Source organism: Panulirus ornatus, chromosome 1 (assembly GCF_036320965.1).
Source record: "Panulirus ornatus isolate Po-2019 chromosome 1, ASM3632096v1, whole genome shotgun sequence".
Lineage (NCBI taxonomy): Eukaryota > Metazoa > Arthropoda > Malacostraca > Decapoda > Palinuridae > Panulirus > Panulirus ornatus.
Window position 1 is genome coordinate 86,037,551 of NC_092224.1, and position 27,451 is coordinate 86,065,001.

Here is a 27,451-nt window from a genome sequence, read left to right on the forward strand (position 1 = left end):
TTTTCTACTTTGCATCGTATTTATTGGACATGTGTCAGTAATGGAGTGTATTATGATATATTTTCCGTGAATGATTAAAGTATAGATGTTTTTGAATATGTTTTCTTTCATTTTTGAAAGAAAAAGTTTTTTCGGCTAAAAAATCCTCTTCAATTTTCGGCATATTTCTCAGAAAAATAGATTTCTTTTAAAAACTTATCATAATAAGTATTTTTCATGCTGAATACAAATCTGGTGTTAGAATATCGTTTATTCCTCTTTATGACATTCGGTTATGCAGTTAAATGAAATCAATTTTAGAATATTTCTTTTCCATTGCATCGTATTTAATGAGTATGTATGTATTGGTAAATGAGAGCATTATGATATATTTTCTATGATTATTTCAATTATAGAAGTGTTTGAATATCTTATCTTTGAGTTTTGAAACAAAAAAGCATTTTGAGCTAAAAAAAAAATACCCCTAACTATTCAGGGGCGTATCTAGGGGAAATAGTGCACATGGCAAGCACTGAAATCGCGCCCCTGGCTTGATTAAAAATGTTCGTAAAATGGATGTATATAAAAATAGATACAGTGTAATTATAAACTGTTGAAGAGTTAGGCCAAACTGAAATTTATATAAACTCTTAAAAGACTTAGAGACTTATTTGATCAAAATTGTAACGTAGAAGCGGCAATGCAAGTGATAATTGCAAAATATCACTATAGTTGAAAAGTAGGCGAGTTTCTTTTTTGTCTCACAAAACCAAACCGTTAAGAATGTCGATCTGGTAGCATATGTCAAAAACCAAACCCGTTGAGTGGCGCCCCCCTTCAAGTGGCACCCAGGGCACCTGCCCTACCTGCCATACCCTACATACGCCACTGGCTTGGCAGAGAGTCAGTAGTTGTTAGTTGGTGACACAGAACTAGAGGCAGACTCGTATGGAAGTGCAGACGATGGTGTCTGAGTTTGGTAGAGTGTGTTAAAGGAGAAAATTGAGGTTAATGTGAATGAAAGGAAAGTTATTAAGTTTAGCAGTGCGGAGAAACAGGCTAATTGCGGTGCATGTTCGAATGAGGACAAATTGGAGGAGTTGGGATCTTTTAGATACCTGGGACTAGATATGGCAGCGAATGGAACAATGGAAGCGGAGCTGTCATAGGGTGGGTGAGAGGGCGGAGAAGGTTCTGGGAGCTCATTATATCTCTCCTACAACAGCACCACAGGACCGCGCAACGTTTCATTCCCCTATAGTCAGAACCACGGGACCCAGCAACGTTTCCTTTCCCCTATAGCAGAACCACGGGACCCGGCGACATCCCACCTCCTTTACTGTAGCAACACGGGACCCCCAACAATGTTTAAGCCTATCCTGCACTAGCACGATGAGACTCATGTTTCACCTTTCTCCCTGCTCCTGCACCAGCAGTAGTTACTGACGTAGTAGGCACAAACTCTTCTCCATTATATGGTTACTGTTGTTTTCCTCTGTTACTGTTACCCTTATCGCAGCCACCACACTCGTAAAGATTTTAGACATACGTGCAAAATGAACGTTACGCCAGGGTCATTGGTGCTGTGTGCGTGTGTGTGTTGGGGGGAGATTGTCCTTATGAGGGTCTGGAAAGGTAGGGATGGGCCCGTTAGTACGTGTAGAGGCATTTGTACACAAGCATATGACTGCTGAGCATGGGCGTGTAATACTAATACTAACACTAAAAATCCAAGGCTTTGGCCAGGGAAGATTTAGGTTTTACAAAACTGGACTACAGAGATTTAGAAGTGGTCGCAGATTATCATCTCAAATGCACTTGTTCGTGCATAATCAATAGGTACTCTTCTTGAGAAATATATAAATGCTTTGTTATTTATTGTTTAATAACATATGCTGACTCAGTGTACAAAATAAGGTAGAAAATGAGGCGGCCCTCAAAAATCTTCAACATATAGTAGCTCCTTCAACTGTCACACTGTCTTACACACTCAAAATTGCTTTCCGAGAGTTCTGCTGTTTATTTTGTTAACCTGGTGGCAAGTTGTCACAGAGCAGTTTGGTTTACCTAATAGGTTTCAATCCCACATTTCCTATTTTTTTACAATCTTTGCCAATATGAATTGTAGAATAAGGATATATATATATATATATATATATATATATATATATATATATATATATATATATATATATATATATCCCTGGGGATAGGGGATTAAGAATACTTCCCACGTATTCCCTGCGTGTCGTAGAAGGCGACTAAAAGGGGAGGGAGCGAGGGGCTGGAAATCCTCCCCTCTCATTTTTTTTTTTTTAATTTTCCAAAAGAAGGAACCGAGAATTGGGCCAGGTGAGGGTATTCCCTCAAAGGCCCAGTCCTCTGTTCTTAATGCTACCTCGCTAACGCGGGAAATGGCGAATAGTTTAAAAGATAAAAAAGAAAATATATATATATATATATATATATATATATATATATATATATATATATATATATATATATATATACATATATATATATATATATATATATATATATATATATTAAGATTATCATCATTAATATGTTTCACTTTTTGATCTCATTGTTGTAAAGGGTTCGACGAAACTGTTGCAAAGTTGTATGTCCCTTAGACTTTGAGAGGTCGAAAATACTGCTTATGAGAATTTCATCATAACGTATGCTTTGTAAACGGCACGTGTCACATTTGTCTATAGTCTTGTCTATTTCTATGACTGGTATGACTTCACTTATGTTTGTACACTTATATCAAAAGTTATCAGGGTGTGGAACTATTCCATGTGTCTAAGTTGATATTCATGTGATAAATAGATTATTGTCTTCTTATTTAGTTTAATCACTTTCACAATCATTATAATTTTGATGTTATTATTACCGATTTATGATAATGTATGGCATTGTCAACTGCGTAGGATTGATTACATCATAGGATTGATGGCATGATTGGCGAGAGATCGAAGTTCGGAAGTACTTCGATGAATGAAAATTTGTCATTGTCGTCTCAGAACATGTATATCTTATCAGAAAACATAATCTCGATTTCATTTTTTTTCCCTTGCTGCAGTACGTATGGGGTTGAAATGCGATTACAGATAATTTGACTAATGTTTAATATTTCGATAATGAATGTTAATTGGCACATTTTGTGTACAGCCGATATGTTTCTAAGAGAACTGGTATATCCACGGAAATGATACAGGTGTAAATGCTATATAACAATCTCTTGACATGGGTAAAGTATCACGTTTTCAATGATGAAAGCTTGCATGCAGATAAGGCTAATTAATTTACGCAAAGCGTGTGTTCTTTGTTACAGCCGGAGTGTGCACGAACAATTTACGCACATACTAAAGAATATGTGGACGAGAGAAATATGATCCGTTTATAAGGTGTAACTTCAAAAGTGTCCCTTATTGGTACGAATACATAAATATATGTCATTAATCGCAATGTTGTCATATTTACGAGAGACGTTTCGGACATCTTCACTTCCCATAATTCCGTGTCCTGAGTTGACGTCACGAACCCCAGACGGACGTGGCAAACACCGCTAGAGTCTGATATTTTCTCTAATTTTAAGAAAACTACACTGCGTACTCTGTAAACAATGGGGTTGACGTTATCTACTGTCTTCTCTCGCCTCTTCGGGAAGAAACAAATGAGGATATTAATGGGTAAGGAGCCTGGAGGGAGGAGCCTGACATACCCTGGGTTGATGTCCTGTCATCTGACTTCCAACTCGTTTGTTGTCTTGACGTTTGTTGACCGACTGACCGAATCAAATTACGGTTTTGCACGAGGGGGGATGATTAGTATTTCGATGTGACCCCAGGAGTATGTGAAGATCACTTGTCATAGTGAATTATGAAGAGTAAATTGTGTGAATAAGGCGGTGGATTTTATGGATGAACTTAAGCATGTTTACACTTAAGCTGTGACTCATGGGGAATATGGACCTTCAGGCCTTAATAGATTTAGTCATTATCTCCAGCACTACCATGTTTGCAGTGAAATCTTCCTCATGTCACCTGACATGTAGCTTTAATTAAAATGTATATTTATGGAACAGGGAAATATTTTTGTTGAGTCATGTTCAAGCTAATTATGTATTAAGAACAAAGACATATAGGTTCAGCTGTTGTCTTATTGAGCATCTCTCATTATAGTAAATAGGCTGGGGGTCAGGAAAATGATATAAAAGAACTGATGAATTTTTAGATTAAGTCTGTATTTGTGACTGGTAGTGTGCCTGGGTGAACATGTGGTTTAAAGGTTGCATATAAGAAGACTGATTTAGAAGAAATGCATATAAATGGGTTCCCTATGCTTAGTAAAATTGATTTAGTGTAATTATTCGTACAGTAGTATGTTGGCCAAGTGGTACTTCATAGCCTGAGATATTGAGTGATTCTGTTTTTGCAACAGTTGTGGAGTATTCGTATGGTAAGTGTGGAAGAGTGTGATTTGGAGCATTGTATTTTAATCGGTGGTATAACTTAAGGCATTGGTGAATTTTGAAGATCAGGGAAAATATTTATATCAAATTGGGTGAAACATGAAAAATACAACAAAACTTATTAAAACTTTGCCCAACCTCCTTTAGTACCTTAGTTTCATCATACTTTTGATATTATTGGTACTTGAAAGGTGTTCTCATTTATCAGTTGGGCACTATAGCAGTATATATTGCTGAAAATATACGAAATTGGTATCATGAGACTGATGATATGTTAAACAGTTAAGTTTTAGTTGTAAAAATGACAGAAAAACTCGAACTATAGTAATCTTGCATTCTTACAAAGTGGGCAGGCTCTTTAAACAAAGGTAAATTGGATAAAAATATTTATAAAATATAAGAATACACCACAGACCAAATCTCACCTAGTATAGGGGTAAAATAACCTAACCCAAATTTAACTAATGCAGTACACTAGAGCAGTGTTGTCCAAAGAGATACGTGTACCCCTGAAGATATGCAGGATTATTCCGAGGGCTATGTGAGAATATTATGATTTTTTTTTCAGACTATCGCATATAGGTCATATGGCATCGTGGATCAGTAACTTTACTGAGCATGTGTATGTGTGCATGGATAATTGTTTAAGAATATGAAATAATTGAATAACCATAACATGTGCAGTTTCCAACTGAAGTGAATAGTGAGAGAACAGAGTAAGATTTAAATGAATGAGAAAGAAATTAGGAGGAGATGGGAGTAGGGGGCGGGAAAGGAAACAGGACAGGACACGTATGAGAACAGTACTGAACTCCTCGCTCGAAACACTCTTGCTCAGTTTCGTCGAAGGAGTGAAAGTGTAAATGTCTCTTTTTCAAAATCACATGTAAGCATACATAGTTATTTCTTAAGAGCAAGAAATATGGATAGATGGTTAAAACATGATGCTCCAGCAGCAGTGTAAGTGAAGTAAATCATGCAGCTGGATTTACTTCTACAAATTCTGAGCCTCTGGAAGCTTTGTGCTTCTATTGTGGGGAAAGGTTGGAACAGTAGTATGAAAACAGCTCACCTCTGTCTTCTTAACACAGAAAGTCATGTTGGCAAACCGGCAGAGTTTTTTAAAAGAAGACTTTCTGATTTTGATTGTTCCAAGACAACAATTAATAAAGCCTCCACATCATCAGGCTTAGATCTGGAAGAATCTTTAGCTGTATCTTCTTATTTGCTGAAGCTAAAAAGCCATTTAGCTAAAAATCCATTTAATATGGCTAAAAAACTGATATTGCCAGTTGCAGTTGTGTTGGCTCAAAAAAAGTTAGATAATAAGGCAGCTAACCAACTAAAGGCTGTTCCTTTTTTCACACCAAACTGTTTCTTCAGGGGTAAATTATATAATCAATTTGTGAATAAGCTGAAAACGAGCCAGTCCTTTTCACTTCAGCTTGACAAATTGGCTGATATCAGTGGACATTCTCAACTTGTCTCATTTGTGAGATACTTTGATGGAGATGATATAAATGAACATGTACTTTCTTGCAAAAAATTAGAAGAATACCCAACTGGGTAAGTCATTTTCGATGTCATTAATCAGTTGGAAATCTTGCATTAACTTGTGGACAGACGCTGCTGTATCCATGACCGGGAAAGTGAAGGGACTTGTTGCATGGATTAAGAAGGAAAGTTCTGATGAGAAGTGGACTCATTGCATCATTCACAGAGAATCATTAGCATCCAAAAAATGAGTTCAGAGTTGTGTGGGATATTCCATGATGGCATCAAAGTAATCAGCTTTATAAACTCAAGACCACTTAATGTTCTGTTTTTCAGACTGTGCAAAAGCATAGGGTCTGAGCACACAGAGGTGCTCTGGCTGTTGACAGGGAGGGTACTGGCCAGGTTTTCGAGTTGCGAGATGAGGTAGGCTCCTTTTTATTGGACCGTAGATCTCCTTTTGCCACATTTTTTTAAAACTACTTTTTTTTTGCGCAACTGGCATATCTTGCAGACATATTTTAGCAAATTGAATGTGTTAAATTTGTCTCTGCAGGGCAGTGATACAAACATTCTCAATTTATCAAATTTATCATTTTATCAAGAGAAAATAGTTTTGTGGAAGGAGATATGCTCAGGAGATTTTATGCGTTTTCCTCAGTCATATGCTTATTTTTTCAGTAACGATGATGAGAGAGAGAGTGAAACCAGTTATTGTGAACATTTGACCAACCTTATCTGTGCATTTAGATATTACTTCCCTGACATATATGAGAGATCTGTACAGCTGGATTGGGTTAGAAATCCACTCCTCCTATTTGAAAATGATATGAAGAAGCTTCCTATCTGTCTTCAGGAAGCTTTGCTAGAAGTGTGTTCAGACTGTGACCTCAAACTAATATTTGAAAGCTCATCCCTCACATGGTTCTGGAGCTGTGCAAAGAAAGAGCACATGACCTAGGAAAGAAAGCTTTGGAAAACCTTCTGCACATTGGATCTACCTACCTTTGTGAAGTATCTGTGTCTGCAATGAGCATTATCAAGTCAAAACAGAGAAACAAGTTGAATGTTAACCTGGAACAAATCCTGATCACTGCATTATCCTCTCTACTGCCTAGAATGGCAAAAATCATCAGTGAACATCAGTTCCACATTTCACATTGAGTAATTTTCAAGCATTTGTATGTTATTTCGTTTGTATTTTTCCTTAAGTATACTGAATAATTATTTATCGTTCAGCATTCATATTATGTGAACTTTTGATATAATTTGCATTGTCCTTCCATATATTGAGTTTGATCAGTCGGGGGTACATAATGGTAGAAGAAGGTAACAAGGGGTACAATAGGCAAAAGACGTTTGGACAACGCTGCACTAGAGGATACTTTTAGACCACTGATAAAAATGGCATCATACTATCATGTCTTTTTTCCCCCCTTGTCTCTTTGTGCTTCATCATATTAAAAAGAAAAATCAGTCTTTTGTGACTATTTACTCCTTTCTAATTTAATACTTCAGATACTCGGTTAGCAGTATCAAATTGAGCTTAAAGGAAATTGACAAGTTTTTTTTTTTTTTCAAAACATTTACTGAATTCATTGTTACAATCACAATCAGTGCATATGAAAGGCATGCATAAGTCAAGCAAGAAAACTAAAATCCTGCAGATATCAGTAGATCTGTTCCTCACCAAAAATAAGTTCTTTTCACAGATATTTACATGAACCTCAGTTCCTGTCTCTATTCCACTCATTAAAATCCCAGCCCACTTTGCTAACAACTTCTGTTACTCTGCCTTTCCTTCTCCCTTCTGTTCTGATGGTACCATAGCTGTCTCTCCCTTACACAACAAAGCAACTCTAGTTCCATCTTGGATGACTCTAACATTCCTTCATCTCCTGATGCTCCTCTTACTAATCCTATGCCCCTCTCTGTCATCTCTTTTTGGACTGTCTGAAAAGCGCTTCTTTCTGTGGACACAAGTAAGGCTTATGGTCCAGATGGCATTGGTCCTCTTATACTAAAAGAGTGTCCTTCTGAACATGCACCTATGCTTGCTCATCTGTTCCATATCTGTTTAATAGCCAAAACTTTTCCTTTCTGTATGGAAACATGTTGATACATCCCATCCCCAAGAAGGGTGACTGATCAGACCCCTCTAACTATCCTCCTATTGCTTTGACATCTACCATTTCCAAAGTCTTTGAATCCCTTCTCAACTCCCGTATCCTGAGACACCTTGAATCTTACAGTCTTCTCTCTGTCACCAATATGGCTGTGTGTAAGGTGAGATCCACTGGTGATATTCTTTCATATCATACTAATGCCTGGTCATCACCCCAGAAAGATTCAGGGGAGTCTTATCTAGCTGCCCTTGACATATCCAAAGCTTTTGACAGGATGTGGCATCAGGGTCTCATCTCTAAGCTCCTCTCTTTCGGTGTCCCTCCCTCACTTCGCTCCTTCATATTCATCTTCCTCTTTGGCTGATCTATCTTCATGGTTGTTGATGGATCAGCCTTCCCCACTTTCTCTATCAACAGTGGTGTCCCTCAAGGTTCTGTCATGTTTCTTAAGCTTTTTCTCCTTTTTATCAACAATATCTTCTCTTTCACAAATAATCAAGTGCACTCATATGCTGGTGATATCCATCTATTCTGCTTCTTCTCTTTCTTGATCTGTCTCACCTCAACATAACTTCCTCAGTAAACTCAGACTTGGACAGGATGTTTCAGTAGGGTAAATGAAATCTAGTTCAGTTTGATGTCTCCAAGACCCTGTTTCTACCCATCTTTTTTTTGTCGAGAACTCCCCACAACTCTCGTCTCTCCTTTAATGGTCCTGTAATTCTACCTCGTGACTCAGTGAACAATACTTCGAATTACTATAACGTCCACTCTTACTTAGAAACCCCTCTTTACGGAAATAGCTAAGTCTGCCTCTAAGGAACTGGGAGACCTGTAGAGATGTTGATATTTCTTTTCTTCTTAACAGTTGCTCTGTTTATACAAAGGATTGGTTCATCCTTGTATGAAGTACTGCTTTCACATCTAAGCTGGTCCCACTACTGCTTATTTACTTGACAGAGTTGAGTCGGAGGAGATCTGACTTATCAACTCTCATGGGCTAACTTAAAATTTGGCCTGCTTGCACTATGCTGCAATGTTAGTTCACTTTCCCTCTTCTGTAGCTTGCTACTAATATAGTTTTTGCTCCTGAGAGCTGGCTGCCCCCACCACTAGCTAGACCTCTCAATACTCGACAAGTTACTGTGTCACATGATTACTGTTTGGCCGTTGGCAACTCAAGGATAGGCCATTTTGATAACTTCTTTCCTTATCTCTTGAAGGTTTTGGAACTTTGTACCTTCTCATGTCCTTCCCAATATCTATGCTTTGTCACATTTTGAAAAACAGATTTTTCACTCCCTTCAAAATTTGTAAAATACTTTCCCTTGTCTCTTATTTTCTCTTTCGTTATCTGCTCTATATTTCATTTAAGGCCTGGCCTTGATGTGGACTTTTGTCTATAATCAGAATCAGCAACATTTAAAAAGAAACACATAGAAGTGGAGTCATAGGGTAGATGAGGTAAATGATCTGGGAGCATTGAAGAATGTGTGGAATGAGAGGGCAAAATGGGTGTGTTTGAAGATATGGCAGTTCCAACAATGTTTTATGGATGTGAGCATGGGCTATAATTGAGGATATTTAGAGGGGGTGGATGTGATAGATACTAAATGTTTGATGACAGTATGTGGTGTGTGGTGGTTTGAGTAATAAAATGGTAAGAGAGAGGTGTGGTAATAGAATAAGTGTGGTTGAGAGAGCTGAAAAGAGTGTGTTAAAATGGTTTGGACATGTGTAGAAAAGGAGTGAGGATAAGATAAGATGGCTTTACTGTCAAATTGCATACATGATACAAAATGAAATTCCTTATGGCAAATTAAAAAAGTATAAGAATTTTATGATAGAAATGATAAAATATCACAAAAAAAGTACCACATCACATAATGATTCTTCTTTTACACTCAAAAGCTATATCACAGAGGAGTTACACCATCTTTAGATGGTTAAACAGTAAAATGCTTTTTGGTACAAATGATTTCTTAAATCTATCTGTTGTATAGGCAGACAGTCTTCTTCCTGACCTTAAAAATACATATTGGTGTAGAGTATGGGATGCATCGTGCATGATCTGCTTCATTGCACATTCCTGATACAGCTTTCTTAACAATTCCCTCAAGCTTATTTTTATCTTTACTGATTAGCTTGCCATTCATAAAAATGTCAAACTTGTATCCTGCATACTCCTGCTTTTACAATACACAAAGTGCAGTGGATCTCTGAAATTATCTATGCTGTTACACAAAGAGGTTACATGTGTCAGAAGTGGAGGGAGGAGAAGGGGGAGACCAAATTGAAGATAGAGGGATGGTGTGAAAAATACTTTGAGTAATCTGGGTCAGAACATGTAGGGGGCTGAAAGGCATGCATGGGATAAAGTGAATTAGAATGATGTGTATTGGTTTATGTGCTGTCAGTGGACTGAACTAGGGCATGTGAAGCAGCTGCAGGAAAGGTCGGTGGGGACTGGATGTGGATAGGGAGCTTTGGTTTCAGTGCATTACTCATGACAGCTAAGGAATGGATGTGAATGAATGAGGCTTTTTTTTTTTTTCCTTCACTTCTCAGTCATGGGAAGCTTCTAATGAATATGAAAAAATAATCAATAATGATAGTGAACTGTTTATTGAATTTAGGCAGCCATTCAGCTGAAAATACATAGTTAAGATATTACAGCACTGGGAGAACTTGCTGACTAATCATAAAAGAGTTTAAGAACTCGGTAGGGTTAGGTATTTCCTTACTTTGGACAAGCACATGGTTGAGGTATATCTACATAATCAAAGTGGAAGTTTTACAGAGTAGAAATTAAGTACTATTATGCACTTAGTGATAATTATTTGAAGTGATGAATAGTTCACTGTCGAATGAGTTACAGTTAGTAGTGAACATACCACATATGTTAACTAAGAGAAACTAAGCCATTACTTGCATACCTGTGTACTTGTTCATGGATTGGTTATGATGTTTACAGTGATAGGTATAGATAGGTGTGTTCCTATGTTTATGTGTATGAGCTGTGATTGGTACAAGTTGATAGTGGTGATGGGTGGCGGTCTGTGAGATTTGGTGGGTGGGCTCGGTGTTCGGGATGTGTCAGCATTTTATAGTCAATATGCCTTGTAAGCTTCCAATTGTTTGTTGGAGAGGGTTACAGGTTCAGCGAGGTGAGGGTCTCTTGGTAGGTTTGTAAGATGTGTACAGGATGATTCTGCTGGCTTTTTTTTTTTTTTTTTTTTTTTCACACTTTCCATCTGGTCCCTTTGTGTTGCTGGAAGGGAGGAGGACCAGGCTAGAGAGGCATAGGTGAGCTTGGGCAGAATGATGGCGTAGACATTCCTGAGATCAGACGATGGCCTGGTAAGTGATCTTAGTAAGTGGAGAAGATACTGATGGTGTGAAGATGATTTGATGATAGTGCTGAAATGACTCATCCTGTCTAAATCATCTTTAATGACACCATGAATTTTGAAATCTCTGACCACCCAGAGGATGTAATAGCCTGTTGTGATGTCAGGGGGAAGGATATTGTCTATACCCGGGTTATTGTGCATCACACTCTTGGTGTTAATAATGGTGACATCGTTGACTGTAGTCCATTCCTGAAGGTTGTTCATGATTACTTGAAGGGTGCTGAGATTGAGTTTTTTAATGTGATGCTACAATTAGAAGTGTCTACATTATTCCAGCAGTGGTTTGTGTCCCTCCAGTTATTGATATGCAAGTGAGGGGTATTAAGGTGAAGGTGGACCCCTGAAAGTGGACAGCTTGGTGTCTCCTGGTTTGGAAGTCCACCAGCCACAAGACGAGACACCCTAGTAGTCCAAGATGATGGCCTTCTTTATGATGGTATTATGGATGACCAAGTGGTGTCTACGAAGAAGAGAGCCACTGAGGTCTTGTGCTTCTCTAAGTTGTGATAGATGAAGTCTAGAAGGTTAACAAAATAGTGAGTGGTGGAGAAAGACTTCATGTTTCCAGACTGTTGAGAGTCTGTGTAAATATGCTGTGTTGGCATTGGCCCAGTTAGACACAAAACTTTCAGAAATTAGACTATATCAATAAAGTAGTATTTTACATGCATAATGAGATTATCAAATTAGTAAATGTTCAGGCTAAAACACTGCCAGACAAACAGTGCATCCCCTAAACTTCATAGTATATACACTTCTCATAGTTTAATCATGTTATAATTCCCAATGTATTACATTAGTTATATATATATATATATCTACATTATATAGATTATATGCATTTCCTTTATTGCCTGTGTGGGACAAAAGTATTGTACTACCCCCACAGCATTTTGATGATCACTAAGTGGCTGGGTTGAAAGAATATGGGTGAAGGATGTGGAAACATTGTCTGTGTTGTCAGTAGTTGCTTCTTGACTTGCTAATCCACTGTTCAATGTGTTGGTTTTTTAATATCCTGCATCATTTACAACACAGTGACTGTCATTTGTGTGAGGCATCCCATGCTCTTTAGAGCATATCACCAGTCAGTGGGTTAAATCAGCAATGTTTTGTTCTCCATTTCTTCTACTGGTTTATCTTATATCAAGCAGCTAAGAAAGCCATGGTCTTTCCCCTCTGAAATTGTTTGGTGACATAGTTTCATTTGAAATAGATTGATTTGCGTCATAGAATTTTAGAAATGGAATTTTTATGACATGATACATCTGGTACTCCTTACAAAATTAGGTGTAATGATAGATCAATAGATATTTAGAAGCATTTTCTCCTCTATGTTTCGTACTAGTTTTATGGTGGAGCTTCGGACACTGACCTGATTTTTTTTTCCCGCAGCACTGAGTTTAAGGCAGCTGGGAATTATTGTTAAATTCATCACTTGGCATTTTCACCTTCATTTGTTTTATTTTTTGTCGTGTTTCCTGTTTTTCAGTTGGATTGGATGCTGCTGGTAAAACTACCATATTGTATAAGTTGAAGCTGGGAGAAATTGTTACTACTATCCCCACTATCGGTAAGCATGTCTCTTTATCCTTTAGTAATTAATTCAAGAACATGAAATTACCATTAATTTTTCCTTGATTTGCATATGCCCATGATTTTTAAAATATATAGTGTAACAATATGTTATTTCAATATGTTATTTCATTTTTTCTCTAGGGTTTAATGTCGAAACAGTGGAATACAAGAATATCAGTTTCACAGTCTGGGATGTGGGTGGTCAAGACAAAATTCGTCCCTTGTGGCGACACTATTTTCAAAATACTCAGGGTCTCATCTTTGTAGTGGACAGTAATGACAAAGAACGAATTACTGAGGCCTCAGATGAATTAGCAAAGATGGTAAGTAAAAATCATAGTATCTGCTGTTATACTTGAATTCAATTTCCCTAAAGAAATATATTTGCACTGTAATACATAACACTATGTAGGCAACATTGATGAGATGAAGCATTGATATATAGTGGGCATAAGTATTTAGGTAATAGATGGATAGGAAGACATTGGCTAGGTAATAGCATACTGTACTCAAAAAATTTGTATTTTCCTCGTATTATTTTCCACTGTTTAGTGCATAATCAAAGACATCTTCCAATCGTACATTCTTGTATTGAATATTTGTCATAGTGTTTCATTTTTTCTCATGACCATACCAGCATGCAAAATACATCAACATGTTTACTGATGGGTTTTTGGAATAAGAAAAAATTAGTGTTTTGTGCCATAGTGGAAGATACTGTGGAAGAATGGGAAGTTACTGGTAATTTTAGGTATACCTGTATGCTGAAAAGTATGTTCCTGACAAGTAACTATTTAGAATAGGTAATATATAGATGTACATAAAAAAAGATGGGAGGGAGTAAGCAGAGGGCATTGATAGGTTATTTAGTAATAGAGAATAGGATCAGGAGGGAATAGTTATATGTGAAAGCAATTAGGAATGTTGAACTTGGATCATTAAATGGTTATAGCTGAGATGAGAATCAAGCAAGTTGAGCAAAGACACTGAAGGGGTAGGATTAAAGGTGAGAGTAACAGTGAATTTACTGAATGAACATGAAATGAGGCTGGGATACCAGAAAAAGGTAGAGGAACAAATGACAGAAGCTGGAGACAGAGTTGAGGATGATGTGGAGAGTATTTGGTGCTTGAAAAAGCACTGTATACTGTATACTGTATACTGAGGGTAGCAGAGGATGTGTATGGTAAGAGAATGAAAAGAAGAGGAGTGAGTGGTGGTTGTACATGGTAGAATGATAAGGTAAAGAAGGCAGTAAAAACAGGAGGGAGGTATGTAAATCTCTGAAGAAGAATTTGCCAGATTAAGTTAGGGACTGAATGAAACAAGAGCATAAGTAGTACAATGAAAGAGTTAAGAAAATGACATGAGAAGGAAAGAAAAAAGCAAATGGAGACTGGAAGAAAAATTGTGAAGAATATTGGATTTTATTGGAAAGAAAGGGAAAGAATGCATTTGACTAAATCATTAGGGTTGAATTATTTTAAGTATTTAAAGAGCTGATTGCACCAAAGTATAGGAATTAGGCAGCAGACACATATATCCTCTTGGTCAATCTTTCCTCACTCATTCTCTCCATGTGCCCAGACCATTTCAAAACACCCTCTTCTGCTCTCTCAACCACGCTCTTTTTATTTCCACACATCTCTCTTACCCTTACGTTACTTACTCGATCAAACCACCTCACACCACACATTGTCCTCAAACATCTCATTTCCAGCACATCCATCCTCCTGCACACAACTCTATCCGTAGCCCACGCCTCGCAACCATACAACATTGTTGGAACCACTATTCCTTCAAACATACCCATTTTTGCTTTCCGAGATAATGTTCTCGACTTCCACACATTCTTCAAGACTCCCAGAATTTTCGCCCCCTCCCCCACCCTATGATCCACTTCCGCTTCCATGGTTATATATATATATATATATATATATATATATATATATATATATATATATATATATATATATATATATATTATTATTTTTTTTATTATACTTTGTCGCTGTCTCCCGCGTTTGCGAGGTAGCACAAGGAAACAGACGAAAGAAATGGCCCAAACCCCCCCCCATACACATGTATATACATACGTCCACACACGCAAATATACATACCTACACAGCTTTCCATGGTTTACCCCAGACGCTTCACATGCCTTGATTCAATCCACTGACAGCACGTCAACCCCGGTATACCACATCGCTCCAATTCACTCTATTCCTTGCCCTCCTTTCACCCTCCTGCATGTTCAGGCCCCGATCACACAAAATCTTTTTCACTCCATCTTTCCACCAATTTGGTCTCCCTCTTCTCCTCGTTCCCTCCACCTCCGACACATATATCCTCTTGGTCAATCTTTCCTCACTCATTCTCTCCATGTGCCCAAACCACTTCAAAACACCCTCTTCTGCTCTCTCAACCACGCTCTTTTTATTTCCACACATCTCTCTTACCCTTCGTTACTCACTCGATCAAACCACCTCACACCACACATTGTCCTCAAACATCTCATTTCCAGCACATCCATCCTCCTGCGCACAACTCTATCCATAGCCCACGCCTCGCAACCATACAACATTGTTGGAACCACTATTCCTTCAAACATACCCATTTTTGCTTTCCGAGATAATGTTCTCGACTTCCACACATTCTTCAAGGCTCCCAGAATTTTCGCCCCCTCCCCCACCCTATGATCCACTTCCGCTTCCATGGTTCCATCCGCTGCCAGATCCACTCCCAGATATCTAAAACACTTCACTTCCTCCAGTTTTTCTCCATTCAAACTCACCTCCCAATTGACTTGACCCTCAACCCTACTGTACCTAATAACCTTGCTCTTATTCACATTTACTCTTAACTTTCTTCTTCCACACACTTTACCAAACTCAGTCACCAGCTTCTGCAGTTTCTCACATGAATCAGCCACCAGCGCTGTATCATCAGCAAACAACAACTGACTCACTTCCCAAGCTCTCTCATCCCCAACAGACTTCATACTTGCCCCTCTTTCCAAAACTCTTGCATTTACCTCCCTAACAACCCCATCCATAAACAAATTAAACAACCATGGAGACATCACACACCCCTGCCGCAAACCTACATTCACTGAGAACCAATCACTTTCCTCTCTTCCTACACGTACACATGCCTTACATCCTCGATAAAAACTTTTCACTGCTTCTAACAACTTTCCTCCCACACCATATATTCTTAATACCTTCCACAGAGCATCTCTATCAACTCTATCATATGCCTTCTCCAGATCCATAAATGCTACATACAAATCCATTTGCTTTTCTAAGTATTTCTCACATACATTCTTCAAAGCAAACACCTGATCCACGCATCCTCTACCACTTCTGAAACCACACTGCTCTTCCCCAATCTGATGCTCTGTACATGCCTTCACCCTCTCAATCAATACCCTCCCATATAATTTACCAGGAATACTCGACAAACTTATACCTCTGTAATTTGAGCACTCACTCTTATCCCCTTTGCCTTTGTACAATATATATATATATATATATATATATATATATATATATATATATATATATATATATATTCTTTTCTTTCAAACTATTCGCCATTTCCCGCATTAGCGAGGTAGCGTTAAGAACAGAGGACTGGGCCTTGAGGGAATACCCTCACCTGGCCCAATTCTCTGTTCCTTCTTTTGGAAAAAAAAAAAAAAAACCACTGAGGGAGCGGGGGGCTGGAAATCCTCCCCTCTCATTATTTTTTTTTAATTTTCCAAAAGAAGGAACAGAGAAGGGGGCCAGGTGAGGATATTCCCTCAAAGGCCCAGTCTTCTGTTCTTAACGCTACCTCGCTAATGCAGGAAATGGCGAATAGTTTGAAAGAAAAAAAGATATATATATATATATATATATATATATATATATATATATATATATATATATATATATATATATATATATATATATTATTTTTTTTTTCATACTATTCGCCATTTCCCGCGTTAGTGGGGTAGCATTAAGAACAGAGGACTGAGCCTTTGAGGGAATATCCTCACTTGGCCCCCTTCTCTGTTCATGTTTTGGAAAATTAAAAAACGAGAGGGGAGGATTCCCCCCACTCCCTCCCCTGTGTAGAAGGCGACTAAAAGGGGAGGGAGCGGGGAGCTGGAAATCCCCCCCCCCCCCTCTTTTTTAATTTTCTAAAAGAAGGAACAGAGAAGGGGGCCAAGGAGGATACTTCTAAGGCTCAGTCTTCTGTCCTCAGTGCTACCTGGCTGACGCGGGAAATGATGAATATGTATGAAAAAAGAATTAGACAAAAAAAGGCCACACTAGCTCACACTTAGTCTCTAGCTTTCATGTGTAATGCACCGAAACCACAGCTCCCTATCCACATCCAGGTCCCACAAACCTTTCCATGGTGCTTCACATTCCCTGTTCACATTCTCTGGTTCAGTCCAGTGATAGCATGTCGACCACAGTATACCACATTGTTCCAACTCGCTCTATTCCTTGCACCCTAATGTTTGAGAACATCATTTTATTTTGAATAGTTGAAATACTTAGCAACCTGCCTATTGCTTTCCCATTATCTCTGCTGTCCCATACCACCCTTTTGATGTTTTTTTCTTGATACAGAATATAATTCCCTTAGCATTCTTTCTTCATTTCTCTACAGTTTTGCATGATCAGTCTGTTTTTATTTTCTTTGAATTTGTTACCTGTACATTCCATTAATGGTTTCATTATTTCGTATTCCTCTTTTTCTCAACCTATGATTACAGCAGCTACACATGCAGCTGTAATCTTAACCTGCTATTCCCTTTAATTTGTATTTTAGGAAAATTCAACCACCTGCAATTCCTCAATTCTTTTCTCTTATGTTAACATAAAAGTTGTTCAGATATTTTGATGACTTGTTGAATAAACACTTGCCCTTGTATTTCACAGTTGAATGAAGATGAGCTTCGAGATGCTGTATTACTGGTCTTTGCCAATAAGCAGGATCTCCCAAATGCCATGACTGCAGCTGAACTCACTGACCGTCTAGGACTTAATCAGCTACGCAACAGGAGGGTAAGCATTTGTAGACAAGGAGTATATGATCTAGAATGTGTTAAATTTATGTTAGCACTGAATTAACAGCTTGAATGGCTTTTTAATTTTGCTTCAGTGATTTAACTGCAGATTCAACATTTATCAGAAAATATCTTTTTTTTTTGTTAGCATAGACGTGAGAGCAGTAATGCTTATGAAGAATGGAAAACTTGGGGAATAGATGGAGTGTTAAGTTTGAGTGGATCTGAAGAATGTGGAGAGAGTTATAGAAAAGTTGTTGTCTTGCTGAGAATTGAATGAAGGTAGTTCCATTGGAAAAGGCAAAGGAGATTAAGAGTGAATTAGGAATGTCTTTTTACCATTGTTGGCATGGTATTTGTTGAAATTGTGGTAGATTGTGTTAATATGATTCGTGAACACTATGTAGATAAAGAATAGAATAGATTTTAAAGAGAAGAGGGCATAAAATGTGTTGACATTCCTAGAATGTTTCCATCCAGAATGGTAGTTTCTGTCAGATAGAAGCTGGTTTAGTTTGGCTTTTATTAATCTTTAATGATTTTGAAACACTTTTCTGCTTTGAGTGCAGAAGCATATACCATTTTAAGGAAAAGTGGACTTAGGAAAATGTATCCTTCCATCCCTCCTTGTAGAGTTTTAGATTTTTCATGCTTTTACATTGTTTCTTTTATTCACTCAGAGGTTATTGAATGTGCTTGTTCATTTTTGTACCTAGTAGCGTTGATCTTTTTTCCGTATATAAATCCATTTACTCTTAATTCTCTAACTTCCTTACATTTTTTATCCCCTTACCCAAAACACTTAAGGCTTTTGAAAGCTTCCAAATGTTCTTACCCTTATAGAATGAAAAATAAACAGCATAAGAGTAAACTTAACCTTTTGATACCAAAGGGGCTACTGCTCCACAGCTACTGTTTGCCTTTGTATTTTTTCCTACCTTACATTTTGATGGAATTACTTATTTTGCTTTATTGCCATATAAAAGAACTGAAATATAGATATATGAGTAACATTGTAATTTTATGTTATCAGTAACGCTTACATAGATGCTGTATATTTATCAGCAGATTTTGGCAAATGTGGCAGATTCTCTCTCGTGTCAGGTATACATTGAAACTGATAGTGAATAGTTTTGTAGAAGCATTTAGCACCCATATGGGGTCCTCTTCCTTCCCTTCCCCAGAATGTAGGCTTGAAATTGTGGTGGAAATTCTTAGTGCAAAGATCTTTATTATTGGATGTTTCTCACCTGGCAAAGATCTTTATTTTTGAATTTCAGTGGCATAATGGACAGTGAAAAGGAACTTTTCATGAACAAATGATAATATATGAAATGGAGGACTGATATAGCACTAAGCCTGTCCCGTGAAACAGACACAAGTTGATATATCATCAAGTCTATCCCTAGAACATCACATGAGTATTGTTAAGGAGGCAAAGATTACTATTGAGCATCAAAATTGCTGTCAAATATGTGAACACTAAGATTAAGAAATATGTTCACAGGATACTGTATACAGTAGTGTCTTGACGTAGCATGGTTTGATATGATGATTTTGATATAGTGCTGTTACCTAAATGACTCTTTATTTTATAATTTAGCACAAAGTGCCACAGTTTAATGCAAGCCCAGATGTCCATGCACTGCAGGTTGCTGATGCCATGTATGCCATGCTGCCCACTGTGTCAGTTCTCTGCCAGTGTTCATGGCGTAAGGTCTAATCATATGTCACTCCCATATTTTTGCACCTCTGTCCCTATGGTGAACGTTGAAATCCCAAAAAGAGGATCTTCGCTTGTGAGTGAGAGGTTGCTATAGTCCCATGGCTGGAGTTTAGGTGAAAGGGCTATAAAATTTGTAGACATTGATGAGCAGTAGGTGAAATGAAGGAAAAGTTTGGTAGTTGAGAGACAGACCTTGAGCCTGATAAGATCGTAGTTTAGGGACTCAAGGTTCTAGAGGCATGCAACAAGTGTTTTGGTGTTGGAATAAGCACAGACACCACCTTTGAATTGGAATTGCGGGTGGATATTATAGTTGGTTATGTAAAAGGGGCTAGTGAGAATATCATTAGACAATTGTGTCATAGAGAGAAGATATTTGGTAAGGTACTTGACATATGTTATGAAGCAGGAGAGGTTACTGGAGAGAACATGAATTTTGGTATAGTGAATAGCAAAGGAGGCAGGTCCCAAAAAAGGAAAGAAAGAAAAATGAGCCAATTCTACCTTTGTTTATGCCCTCTCTCATTGGCAGTAGAGTTAGGCAGAAACTCAGGGATTCTTAATGCCCCATGATGCTAAGGAGTAGGGGCCATATATTTGTTAGACTGTATCATGAATATGATTAGAAAATGATTGTGCTCATACAAGATGGCAAGATGTGCACATAGGAGATGGCAAGAGAACTTCTTTGAAGAAAATATGTGAGGTTTGAGTAGGTGTTTAGTTTTTTACATTTTACTGGTAGTGATAATGCCTAAATCAGATAGTTCACACAAGAAATGTCAAATAAGCCAAGCCTACTTCTAAACAGTGGTTTGTGATTGGTTGTTGAGATGATGGGTGCTGATAAGTTAGATTATAACTCTGTATTTAATGATTTAAGCTTTAAGCTGTTTTTCAGGTAACATTGACAGTCATATTTGTACAAACAACATTCCACATAATTCAAATGTCTTGATTAATGTAAAGGTTGCATACTTGTAAAACGATTAGCAAAGGTTAAAAAATTTTTTAGCAACATCTTCATGCAAACGTGACCAAGAAAATCTGTTGCTAAAATCTTTTCATTGTTTTAATAATTTTATGAATATGCTTCCTTAATTGAAGCACAGTTTTTTATTGTTATGTACTATCTATGTCCATAATATGTCCAAGTTCCATTCTGACTGATCTGTCAGATATTGAAATGGACACAAGTCTGATGTAAGACAGCATGGCATGTAGAATTCATATACCTGTACAGCATTCTTTTTTCCTGCTCAATTTCTATCATGAATACTTCGTTTTTTATTAACCAGCTTTATTATATGATTCTGTTGTTTCATTTTAACATTTAGTTAAGATTCTTTAGTCCATATTTCATTACTTCTATTTTTTACATTATGCAACTTCTATCGTGATTAGCTCATTTTTGTTTAACCAGTTTTATGAATTAAAAATTATTTTTTTAATCTCTAAGGTTTATTGAAAAAGAACTCTTGGTTTATTTTTTACATTTTTGGCAGCTCTTTGTCAGCACTTGCTGCTTCACCTATGACATGAACATTGTGCAGACTATATCTTCTTTTAAATCTATCGAACAATCATAGACTTGTTGTGAAGTTCTCGATGTAATCCTCGCCTGTTCACTCCTTCAAAGTCTCAAAAAGACTTTTACCTTTGCCAGCATTGTTAGTAAGCTTAGTAATACGTGTTATTTAATTGATCTTCCATCCACAGCATCAACAACTTTTCCATTTTGTGGATGGGCCCTTGTTTTTGCTTTGTCATTATCATAGACTTCATACTTACTGAACCTTTCATTGCTTCACGTATTTTTTCTTTGTTCTGTAAAATTGTGGAGCCTATCGATGGGACAGCTGTAGATCACGTGCAATTACATTAACTTTTTTCTCCTCCATATTGGGTGATGACCATTTTCAATTCCAAATCGAGTGTTTTCCTTGGCTTCTTACCAGATCCATCAACATGGGTTTTTCCTCTTGCTGGTCATCTTTTGTGGGGCTTAATACAGAGTTGGTTTAATCTAGCATGAAAATTCATGATTCACTTGAATAATGGCATTTACTGAATGGTAACAGAAAACGAGAATTGAGAGAGATGCTGTGATGTACACAGTGCCGGGATATCATCCGACATTCGCCATTGTATGCATGTAGCCATTATCCCTGGCAGCCATATGACCAAGCTTAATTTTTATACTTATGTATATTAGTGAAAGAGAAGAGAGAGGCATTTGGATGATTTTTGCAGGGAAAAAATGCAGTTGAGTGGGAGACGTATAAAAGAAAGAGACAGGAGGTCAAGAGAAAGGTGCAAGAGGTGAAAAAAAGGGCAAATGAGAGTTGGGGTGAGAGAGTATCATTAAATTTTAGGGAGAATAAAAAGATGTTCTGGAAGGAGGTAAATAAAGTGCGTAAGACAAGGGAGCAAATGGGAACTTCAGTGAAGGGCGCAAATGGGGAGGTGATAACAAGTAGTGGTGATGTGAGAAGGAGATGGAGTGAGTATTTTGAAGGTTTGTTGAATGTGTTTGATGATAGAGTGGCAGATATAGGGTGTTTTGGTCGAGGTGGTGTGCAAAGTGAGAGGGTTAGGGAAAATGATTTGGTAAACAGAGAAGAGGTAGTAAAAGCTTTGCGGAAGATGAAAGCCGGCAAGGCAGCAGGTTTGGATGGTATTGCAGTGGAATTTATTAAAAAAGGGGGTGACTGTATTGTTGACTGGTTGGTAAGGTTATTTGATGTATGTATGACTCACGGTGAGGTGCCTGAGGATTGGCGGGATGCGTGCATAGTGCCATTGTACAAAGGCAAAGGGGATTAGAGTGAGTGCTCAAATTACAGAGGTATAAGTTTGTTGAGTATTCCTGGTAAATTATATGGGAGGGTATTGATTGAGAGGGTGAAGGCATATACAGAGCATCAGATTGGGGAAGAGCAGTGTGGTTTCAGAAGTGGTAGAGGATGTGTGGATCAGGTGTTTGCTTTGAAGAATGTATGTGAGAAATACTTAGAAAAGCAAATGGATTTGTATGTAGCATTTATGGATCTGGAGAAGGCATATGATAGAGTTGATAGAGATGCTCTGTGGAAGGTATTAAGAATATATGGTGTGGGAGGCAAGTTGTTAGAAGCAGTGAAAAGTTTTTATCGGGGATGTAAGGCATGTGTACGTGTTGGAAGAGAGGAAAGTGACTGGTTCTCAGTGAATGTAGGTTTGCGGCAGGGGTGTGTGATGTCTCCATGGTTGTTTAATTTGTTTATGGACGGGGTTGTTAGGGAGGTGAATGCAAGAGTTTTGGAAAGAGGGGCAAGTATGAAGTCTGTTGGGGATGAGAGAGCTTGGGAAGTGAGTCAGTTGTTGTTCGCTGATGATACAGCGCTGGTGGGTGATTCATGTGAGAAACTGCAGAAGCTGGTGACTGAGTTTGGTAAAGTGTGTGAAAGAAGAAAGTTAAGAGTAAATGTGAATAAGAGCAAGGTTATTAGGTACAGTAGGGTTGAGGGTCAAGTCAATTGGGAGGTGAGTTTGAATGGAGAAAAACTGGAGGAAGTGAAGTGTTTTAGATATCTGGGAGTGGATCTGGCAGCGGATGGAACCATGGAAGCGGAAGTGGATCATAGGGTGGGGGAGGGGGCGAAAATTCTGGGAGCCTTGAAGAATGTGTGGAAGTCGAGAACATTATCTCGGAAAGCAAAAATGGGTATGTTTGAAGGAATAGTGGTTCCAACAATGTTGTATGGTTGCGAGGCGTGGGCTATGGATAGAGTTGTGCGCAGGAGGATGGATGTGCTGGAAATGAGATGTTTGAGGACAATGTGTGGTGTGAGGTGGTTTGATCGAGTAAGTAACGTAAGGGTGAGAGAGATGTGTGGAAATAAAAAGAGCGTGGTTGAGAGAGCATAAGAGGGTGTTTTGAAATGGTTTGGGCACATGGAGAGAATGAGTGAGGAGAGATTGACCAAGAGGATATATATGTCGGAAGTGGAGGGAACGAGGAGAAGAGGGAGACCAAATTGGAGGTGGAAAGATGGAGTGAAAAAGATTTTGTGTGATCGGGGCCTGAACATGCAGGAGGGTGAAAGGAGGGCAAGGAATAGAGTGAATTGGAGCGATGTGGTATACCGGGGTTGACGTGCTGTCAGTGGATTGAATCGGGGCATGTGAAGCGTCTGGGGTAAACCATGGAAAGCTGTGTAGGTATGTATATTTGCGTGTGTGGACGTATGTATATACATGTGTATGGGGGTGGGTTGGGCCATTTCTTTCGTCTGTTTCCTTGCGCTACCTCGCAAACGCGGGAGACAGCGACAAAGCAAAAAAAAAAAATAAATATATTTTTTCGGTTGTATGTACAGTTGGTCATAAGTTGCATAGGTCGTAAGTCAGGGATAGACAGTATAGCTGAAAAATCTGACATGGTATATGTACCCATATGACTATCGTTGATACCTAAAAATAGCATATATCATGCAGTTAGCTGTAATTTGACTAATCAGTATCCATTGCCTCTACAACCAATCTCAATCCTGTGTAGAAGTGGCTGAGGCTTATTTGAAATTTCTTATGAAAGTGGAGTATAACTGTTTCATGGCATAATACCCAGAACTCTTAGTTTGGATTTTATTAGAGTTATGCCTTTATTAAAAGGCTTAACCTGCAACTTGATGTTGTAATTTAAATGTCTAAATTAGATACTCTTAAAACTTTATATAGTTGTTGTTTCCATATCTAAAGAATTGTCTGAGTTATTATAAGAACATTTAACTTATATACTCCTGAAAGGTAATACAGGTCTTTCAAGCTTACATAGAACTGAATGGCATGAAATATTTTAATTTTGCTTGAATGTGCTCCATATTAAATATTTAACCTGCATCTTTGCTTATAACTTGAAAATTCTGCCTTAGAGTGTTGAACTTAATATTTTCCTGATAGCATTTCCTCTTTTTTTTCTTTACTTCCCCAAAAGTGTGCTGCAGTTCAGTTAACTTAGTGAACCATGGCACCTTTTTTTTCATATATTGACAGAATAGATGGAGAATGATTATAGGGAGATGATGAATGTAGAAAGGATGCCTTAGTATATATACAGTGCGAGAGAGAGTGGTATGGGAAGATCAAAAGGAAGTTGGAAGGATAGGGGGAGGAATATGGTATATATGTATGAGGGAAGTTTGCACAGAAGTGTGGAGGTATGCAGATGTGTGGAAGTTACTGTTATGATCACCCTCAAAGTATTGTCGTAAGAAATAATACATGGTTTATAGACAGATAAAACTATTTTGACTAAGGCATTTATTGTAATTAGTAATTTGCTTGGTCAAGGTTCTTTTATATAGGATGGATGCCATTTTGGGTGAATCACAAGATTCTTAAATGTTAAATTTAGCTTTTATATTGTATTTTTAGGGAAATGAATTATTGACAGTTGAAATGAAAGTTTTATCTATTCATTTTTTGTTATTTTGTATTACTATTCAGATTTATAAACTACTCATCATCTTGTCTTTATTCAGCCATTCATATTCTGCAGACATTATACTAAGTGGATATAAGTTGTATACTAAGGCTCTTAGCATATTCATAGGCACATTATTTCTCAATACATCACTCTTGTAAGATTTTACTTGTCTTCCGTGGTAGTGTTAATTAACGAAAAAAAATATTTCCATCTGATTACTTCTGGTAGATTTGTGTGAATAACCATTTATCATTATTTTTCTTTTTCCAGTGGTACATCCAGGCAACATGTGCAGTACAAGGACAGGGTTTGTATGAGGGTCTGGACTGGCTATCAAATGAATTATCCAAGAAGTAATAATTCTTTACCATTGACTGTTCAAATCCACTTCCCTCCTTCAGGGTTTTGGGTCCTGATGAAAGCTTTGGTATGGATGTGCTTTTAATTTTTACTTTCAGTGCTACACAGTAGAAAATCATAAAATTGGACAAAGGAGATTTATTAAGAGGCTACTGTCAGCATTATGGCTCATAGTGAGTTTACTGTTAAAGTAGTAATATAAAGCTTTAGTTGTGTACTTTTCAGGGTCCTTTATATAGGTCTGCAAAAGTCCATCAGGGTTTTGGGTCCTAGTGAAAACCATGGTGTGGATGTGCTTTTAAATTCTTGTGTTTTGTGCCACACAGTTGAAAATAGACCTTTGTTTTTGTATCTGAAATTGAATTGTGAATTAAGTGCTAACCCTGTCTTTAAAAAGAAGTATAAAACAAAAGAGGGCTGATCTGGAGGCTACTATCATTGTTATGGCAGTTAGCAAGTTTTTACATAAAACAGTAAAATAAAGCTTGGTTGTGCATTTTTCAGGGTTCATATAGATCTGCAAAAGTCTGAATGTCTGATTTTTGTATAACTAAAGATTCAGACCAAGAAGTCTGAAAATGACCTGAAAGTTCCTGTTTGGTCTGAATTTCAATCATAGGGCCTGAAAAAAATGGTTCTCAAGACATACTGTCAGGAACTTAATTTTTTTTTTTTTGCTTTTGAGGTATCCTCTTAAAGATTTCAAAGTAAATACTGTATTAGTAAACTTATAGTTCTTTAGAATTGTTAATATGTATATTTTATATTTAAGCTGACACTTCATGGGTCTGAAAAGTGGTCTCATTGTGCCTGAAAAAGTCTGAATAAGGTCAGAATTTTGACCTTCCTGTAAGTGTACGAGCCCTGACTTTCAAACATTGTTATATTATCTTTTAAAGTCAGATGGTATGACATGATTGATAGAATGCCATACTTCTTTTCAGCATGCGTGTATTTTTTCACCACAGGAAATATTGAAAGAATGAAAATACTTGAACCTAATGCTACCACAACCCTAAGCAGCTGTAATCTTATTCCATCACATGTGTGTGTGTGTGTGTGTGTGTGTGTAAGTGTTTGTGTGAGTTTTGTTGCATGTAATGGTAAGGTGAATGCCAGTCTAATGTTAACTTTGGACATCCACATATAAATCTAAAAAACTGAATATTGTTAATGCAGTGAATGGGAGGGCTAAACTCCTGTGTACGTTAGTATGTATATTTTGATATAATAGATTTTGGGTTATTCATATCAGTCACACAATCAGTCTTAATGGTTTAAGGGATATAAACCAGTGGGGATATATTAACCCATGTGGAAGAGTCCAGTAACTTCACAGTACATGGTAAGGCTTCAGAATCATAATGTAAATAGGTGTACTATGGTGGCATTATGAAGGCTATCATTTGGTCGGTGTTTGTGCTCTCACCTCTGCATTAGTTTTTTTTCATCACTGATTATACTGTATAGGTAAGGCAGTGGTGTTGATCATTGTCATAATCTTAGTATATGATTTACAAACCAAGTATTAGATTGTGTCATTCATTATAATTCAAGGTTTTTGTATTGCCCAGGATGATTTCTGATGTATTGTTAGACATTATCACATAAGTAAACTAATTTTTTTTCAAAGATCCAGTTACCTGGGATAGGCTACATTCCTTGTTGCTATATTAGTCTTTATATTGTCATCTTTGCTTTATTGAGAGGACAGTGGTATGTCATAGTTTGTAACTTCTTAATAAACATGTTTGACATCT

General features: G+C 37.5%; 1 protein-coding gene across 1 annotated transcript; it reads left to right on the forward strand.

Moving 5' to 3' along the window:
- The first annotated feature begins 3,494 nt into the window (after positions 1-3,494).
- Arf4 (ADP-ribosylation factor 2) lies at positions 3,495-27,451 on the forward strand. The gene is made up of 5 exons (XM_071665225.1): positions 3,495-3,677; positions 12,985-13,065; positions 13,212-13,393; positions 18,011-18,136; positions 25,602-27,451. The coding sequence occupies exons 1-5, from the start codon at positions 3,611-3,613 to the stop codon at positions 25,686-25,688; spliced, it is 543 nt and encodes a 180-aa protein (XP_071521326.1). The 5' UTR covers positions 3,495-3,610; the 3' UTR covers positions 25,689-27,451.

Bases quoted from the DNA above. Each gene is read 5' to 3' on its own strand.
- Arf4 (XM_071665225.1), top strand. From the start codon at position 3,611: ATGGGGTTGACGTTATCTACTGTCTTCTCTCGCCTCTTCGGGAAGAAA. The intron at 13,066-13,211 runs GTAAGCATGTCT...TTTTTTCTCTAG, and splicing joins TACTACTATCCCCACTATCG to GGTTTAATGTCGAAACAGTG. The intron at 13,394-18,010 runs GTAAGTAAAAAT...TGTATTTCACAG, and splicing joins CAGATGAATTAGCAAAGATG to TTGAATGAAGATGAGCTTCG.